Source organism: Athene cunicularia, assembly GCF_003259725.1.
Source record: "Athene cunicularia isolate RWA chromosome 3 unlocalized genomic scaffold, athCun1 chr3_part1, whole genome shotgun sequence".
Classification (NCBI taxonomy): Eukaryota; Metazoa; Chordata; class Aves; order Strigiformes; family Strigidae; genus Athene; species Athene cunicularia.
The window spans coordinates 89,386,807-89,393,583 of record NW_020799097.1 but is presented as its reverse complement, the minus strand read 5'-3'; the positions used below and the strand labels follow the sequence as shown (position 1 = coordinate 89,393,583).

At 38.3% G+C, this 6,777-nt stretch overlaps 1 protein-coding gene across 2 annotated transcripts in view; it reads left to right on the top strand.

Annotated features, from left to right (window-relative positions):
* Positions 1-6,777, top strand: part of RMDN2 (regulator of microtubule dynamics 2) — a 48,672-nt gene that overhangs the window by 245 nt on the left and 41,650 nt on the right. Inside the window, exon 2 of one of the 2 annotated variants that reach the window (XM_026845871.1) lies at positions 449-915. In XM_026845871.1, the coding sequence (XP_026701672.1) occupies positions 461-915 (455 nt within the window). In that variant the 5' untranslated portion in view covers positions 449-460. Of the gene's footprint in view, positions 1-16; positions 916-6,777 lie in introns of those variants that run through there. The other variant, XM_026845872.1, reaches the window with a different exon arrangement.

Genomic DNA, 6,777 nt, shown 5'->3' with positions numbered 1-6,777 from the left:
TCCGGCAGCCCTTCGGCGCGGTGGGGTCGGGGGGGCGATGGGACACCCCTCCGGGCGGCAGCGGCGGCTGCGCTGCGGCCTGACAGCGGGGTTTCCGCCGGCCGGTACTTGCGGAAAATCCGATTATAGGAGTTTGTCGTATCAAAACAAATCCCAAGGTGCGGAGAAGGTTAAAAGTGAAGGCTGCGGTCCTGCGCACGTGCGGATGCAGCAGTGTGTGCCCCTCATCCTGCCCCCGCTCCCCAGACCCAGAACCGGCTGGGTTTTGCTGTCACAGCACAGAGCCTGCTACTGCAGAATCTGCTAGAGTTGTAGTGGGACTTTGTATCTGCAGCATGCGACAGTTATTCAAGCCGTACGCTTTTGTGACTTAAAAGCAAAGTAAGTCCTTTGGGTAGAGGAGGAAAAACTTTTAACTCCGACTGTTATTGTTGTCTCACGATTTTAGGAGAGTGCAGAAATGTCTCCCTTCGAAAATAAAGGACTAATACTGGGCATAATGGCAGGGACTGCTGGAATAAGCCTGATGCTGATTTGGTACCGTAAGACCCGAAAACCCGGTGCAGCTGTGCATATACCTGCATTCCTAGATGTAGGTAACAGGCTTAATTCCGTGGGCTGGCGAAATGAAGCTCCTAATGAGCAAGGAGCAGTAATGGTTTTACACGGAAGGCAACTGCAGATACTAGAAAAATTGAATGGCTTGCTAGTAAGTGTGGACGAGCTGAAGAGAGAGGTGACATTTCTGAAAGAAGCCATTCCAAAGCTTGAAGAGCGTGTCAGAAATGAACTTAAAGGGAAGGGAGATGTTCAGAGAGTTAGCCCTTCGCACAGAGCAACAAAGCGGAGAAAAGCCGAGACAGCTTCTGGTGCAACAGAAACTACCAGCTCTGAGGAAGCAGAAAGTGAAGGAGGGTGAGTCAATAACATTTTGTATATACCTATGTGAAACTTCGTATTGAAAACAGGAACCCTTTTAAAGTTTTATATCTATTTTATATTATGTATATTTTATATTTCTCTATATTCAGGGAAAAAAGCCCCAAACAGTTCAGATTAGTAATTTTTACATCAGAAAAAGCTCTGGGTGACCATCTCTGAATCCGCACTAGGCTGAAGTTGGCTTGATGCCAACCATAATACAGATTTTTAAGGATGCATTTGGTAACAATCTGGTGTGGTGTTGCTACATAGCTATGCAACTCAGAGGCAGAGTTCAGAATAATGGTGTAATTTTAAAAGTGCTTCTCGTAAGAAAGTAGTCTTCTGTCTGACAGAGTTTGTTCAAATTGTACAAATACTTTTGTGCTTTCGTGACAGTTGTCAACTATGGATGTTAAAGACAAGTTATCACAGTGTTCTGCCTGAAGGTATTACATGCTATGACAGCTCTGTCCAAATGCAGCATGTGTACAAGTGACAGTATGTTTATGTGCATTTGGTGTTGTATACACTTTGTGGTGGCTTAAAAAGTAATCATGAGGGATTTAGGGTACTGATCCAGTAAGGCGGAAAGTTCCTAGTTTTGATCACATCTGTAGTCCTGTTGTGGTTAATGGGATCTTTCATAAATGTGGGTTGAGGAACATGCTGAAGGATCAGACATACTTGGGAGTCCAGGAGAGGCACTGTATTTTTGTCTTTTCATATGTTGCAGAATATACCCTTCAGTAGTAAAGTAAAAATGGTGATGACATTACTGTAATTGCAACTTTATTTTGATATAATCCGATTAGATACTTATATGTGATTTAGTAAGGGTGTGTTTCTAGCAGCTGAATTTTTGAACCATCTCCTCTGTGTTACACATGACTGTGTAGGCAGCATTATGTTTGTAAATTGCCTATCTTAAGTCTCTTTTTTCTCTAAAGATATATTCATTAACTGTAATATTCTGAAGACAGCAATATGCTGTATATAATAGTTAATGCAATTCTATTTTTTAAGAGTTTCTCCAAAATTATATTCAGTTCCTGTGGGCAGAATTTCTTGTTGTGTTACATCCCAGCCCACATGCTTCACAAGTTATAAATTTTGACACCATATTTTGAGACCTGTCAGTTCTATTATGAACTAGTTCTTTATTTTAAGTATTCAGTACTGTCAGGGATATTCAAAGACACGTAAAATAATTTGTAGAAATGTAGAAGCATTTAAGTTCTATTAGTTTCTCAGATTGTTTCATCCATTAGTTGATCTGTAGAGGCCTTTATGTTATGCATACAATATTTGAAGATGTAGATCAGGCTAAAGGACCTGTTTATGAATAATCAGGCTCACAGACACAGTATATTTTCATACCTAGCATTTGGGAAAATCCTGTTTTCTGGTCAGGAGAGGTGTGTTGCTGTTTGAGAACTAGCCAAGGAAACTTGCTTGTTCAGGTTCCTCTGTGTGACGAAGCAGCTGATGAGATGATCCAATGCAAGTGATTATAGCATGCAAGAGCCTTGAATGTGTCCTTAAGAGAGGTCTTCTTTGACAAATATTTGTGTACAGTCAGGAGGAAGGAAGACAATTCAAGGTTATAGATAGTGTTAATCATTTGGGTATGTGCTTTTCCAAAGATATTTTTTAATCCCTTTTGAAAAGAGGTGTTTTTTTCCTGCTGACACCTTGTACTTGATGTGCTTGTTTTGCATATCTTCTCTAAATTTAACATAGTTTTATTTTAAGTAATTTTATTTTTGTATTTTTTCTTCCTCTTGCAAATGGAAGTTGTTAATCCTAATGTGTGTACAGTTGCGATGTAGCTTTTTCTGAAGTCTTCTGTAACTTGAATGACAGTGGTGCCAGTTCTGTGAGAGTTGCCGTGAGAGACAATAACAACACACGTTTTATTTTCCAGTTAATCACCAATTCATGTGCTGTAGATGTAACAACATGTGCATTGGTTTATACTGTTCAGTGCTGATTTCCACACACAGTAATGCATTCAGTTGCTAGCTTGTGCACTAGACAAATAATTTTTCTCTTTGTTACAGATTAAACATCTTTTCACTTTCTGTATCCTAAAGTTCATGTGTGTTTCGCTGCCTCAGCGGTATTTTCATGATCTAAATGATAGGATTTTGCTTGTGTTAAGCACTTCTGGTTTTAAATGGGTAGATTCTGGGAATTGACAGATGAAGTAATCTTAAGAGTTTTATGGCTTTGTGCTGGATGACTACATTGGTTTCAGATTTGTAAACTTCTTCCAGAAAACCTTTTAATACTACCTGTTTTTTCCATAAAATATTTGAAGCTGGCAGTCTCTGATATGGTCCCACTGCTTTGGTCTGCTCTGATCATATCCTCAATGTCACTGTTGGTATTCAACATCTTGGGAAGAGAAGCTTTCTATTTTGCCTTTAAAAAATGATACATTTCTGTAAGTGAAAAAATATAACATGCTTTTTAATAAGAGATATATTTATTTAATAATTGTTATTATAATAATTATATGAGTGGAAGGTACACTGAATGGATGGGACATTGCATGCTAAAGAGCCTACAGTTTCTAGCCTGTGCTTTTCTGTATTCTAAATAGTTTGTTTCAGTTTCCATCATTTACAAGTGAAAACCTCCATCTTCAACATTTGAGAATGTGTAACAAGCACTCATTCATTTCCGAATACAATAAATTGTGCCTAGATGATCCCCTGGGATGGAGAATGTCACCTAATTCTCCTCTTCTTGATTTTAAAGCTGGTTCCTCTCTGACAGAGCAGTGATGAGCCATTGACATCAGTGTCACGTTTGGCCTGACATCCAAGTGTCACATCTTCAGCTGGCCTGATACCTATAAGCTTTTCAAATTATGTTTGGCATCAGTCACCAAAAAGACTCACTGCAGTAAATCCTTTGCCTACAGATGTTTTATTTATAATTTTTCCTTGAAATAGTTTAAATATTCAACAGGAAGAAACATTTCCCTTGCCTGCTTCTGAGGATCACTTCACTTACATTTCTTCATTTCTTAATTTATTTTTGCTGCCAATTTGTTTTCAATGCAACCCTCAATTGTTCTAAGAATTGGGTTTGCCAATCTTTCCCTTGAAGGCTGCTTATCATTACTGATGGAGATGCATTCTGCTGGGTCATACAGTGCAAATGTGGTCCAGATCAGTCTGTGACATATAATCACCTTTCTATTAAATTAGCTGGACCGGATGAGACGGTGTTTGTGTTACCTTTTGATTTTTTTTAAGTTGACAGGGAGACAACAGATGATATTTGATCTGTCTAAAAGCTGAAGTGTTGTGAACAGATGATACCTGGTTAGGCCCAGGTCTGCCAGTTTACAGGCAATCCAACACAGGTTTTGAATCAGCAAAGTGGGTTTATACCACAGTGGTGTAAAACATATGTCGTTCAGGGGTTTTTTCTTTAATCCAGTGCTAGACGCCTGGATTTACTGAACAGCTTAACCACAGCGTGATGTCCAGCACAGTTTCCATTTATTCTTTGAACTTTAAACAGTCCTTTGTGATCCAACTGAGTCCTGTTGGTTGATCATTGCTCCTCACATTCTTACTATTGCTTTTCTCTTTCAAGTAAAATTTACTGGTAATAAAGGTGAAAAGAAATTGGCACTGACTATAGACATTTTAAAAGTTCTTCCATTTTCTCAAATATTGATCAATGTGTTTATCACATGTAAATACTCACTTTTCTATTTATCATCTAATAAGACCTCTTGCAGGAAGATACCATGTAAAATTGCAGATGTTGGTGGTGTTATATGAAATATTTGTAAAACAAACCATACTGACTCTTCCTCATTTTTTGTTAATTTCCCTTTTGTACTACTGTCATCAGCCCTTAGACTCGTGGAGTTTTTAAACTGCATTAAAAAGACTCTCCACTTCTGTTTGTGTTAGTACTGATTTTTTTTTTATTATTATTTTATAGTATTGCTTCTCATAATGTTTCTTAGAATGAGTAGATGTATAAGCCTGCTAGCTGCTTTGTTGAAGTCAGTTATCAAGCTCTTCTTCTCGTAGTTTTATATCAATAATATCTTTTACACTCTTATTTTGTCCTTAAGTAGCTGGAAGGACTTCCTATCTTGTAATAAAACTGGCTTCTACTCAAATTGGTAAAGTACAGCTTACCCAGGTTGATAGGAAAAATTCTAGATGTTAATTTTTAAAGTCTGTATTCCATTCTTAACATGTTATGTTTTCATGCTTAAAACATTTCAGCTATGATAAGGATCAAACAGAGAGCTAGTAAGAATAGAAGAATATAATCAGAAGCAAAATAGGAAAACACTCCTTATGGTTGAACATTCATAATGGTCGAAGTGATACTTTAATGTTTTATACTTGATTAAATTACCTTGCTGTCATTTTACCCTGAAGACTCCCAAGCAATGTAGGAGTTTGCCTGAGGTGTGTGACTAGTGAGGTGGGAACTCATCAGAAATAAGTCATGAAGCCCTTGGCTGTCATCTTGGTGCTTTTCCTGTGGGAAATGCTTAGAGGCAGCAAAGAAGAGATGAGGAAGAGAAGACCCTCTGAAGGCACTATGAAGTTATTTTTCTAGGAAAGAAAGGAAAAAGTTAGAGGAATGCTGGTGCATCTCAAGGGTAACTAACGTGTTGAATCTTAAGCACAAGCAACTGTTTGGACTTCCTTGGACATTTTGGTATCAGGATATTTAGTTTCTGGCCTTCTCTTGAGGAACACTATTCACTTCAAATCAAACTTGGAGATTTTAAACATTTTGTTTCTTTCATTTGAGAATGGCATTCATGTCTGTTGGTTGTGTAGGAACTCCTGCATCTTAGTGTCTTCTCATCTATGTCAGCAGGCGTAGGATTGTATGGTTTGTTGCAGTCCCTAGAATAACTGGCATTGCCTTACCCAAAAAGCATTATTCACTATGATGGTTTTCACTTTCCACAGGTTGTTTTATAGGTGCTGTTTTGCCTTCTTTAAAGCACCCAGTCAACAAGTAAATTGAAATTTATGGCATTGTCATCAAGTTTTAAGATTGCCTGCTTCACATTTAAGTTATTTGAGCATTCATAAAGCAGATAAATGGAGGAGGTAGGAGAGAATTTCTCAGGACAGTGGAAGTGAGAGGGAATGGGGAAGAAATGACCTGTCCTTTCTGCTGTTTCTCAGCACAGATGTGGCCTGGAGATCGTGTTTCTGTAGGAGAGGTGGGATGAGGGAAAGGCTTGAAGCAGTATGGTCTCATCTTAAAAGATCATTCTTCCATGATATTTTATAATTAGATCCTCATGAGTTCATATCATCTGTTAGGTAGTGACCTACTTCATGCTTTTTCCATTTGAGTCTCAATGAATATTCTCATATGTCTTACCTGGTTTCATACGAATTTGATGTTTGGCAATGACAGTTTGATACAGTGCTGCTGGAGGTCTATGCTGGGCTTGTTTGGAATGACAGGGCCTGGCTGTCAGCTCAGCCTTGGCCTTTGTATTTTTGCTGTGAGAGTAACATATTCTAATAATCACTTTTTGCTGTTGTCTAACATTGGAACAGTGGTGTTCATAGAAGTTTTAGCAGATGTTTATGCAGCAAAGATGGCAACATCAACATTGACTTCCAAACACTGATTTCTTACTTTCATACCTACCTGCTTCAGTAGCCCACATTCCTGTAACTAACAAATGCAGTGCCCAAATTCCTGTAACTAACAAAGTGTTACAGTTGCAGTATTGTACAGGAAATTGAAATTTCCTTTACTGCTTACTTGTTGCTATTTTATATTATCTAGTGCCCTTATTTTAGATTGGCAATTGCACAAACTACATTGGGGGGG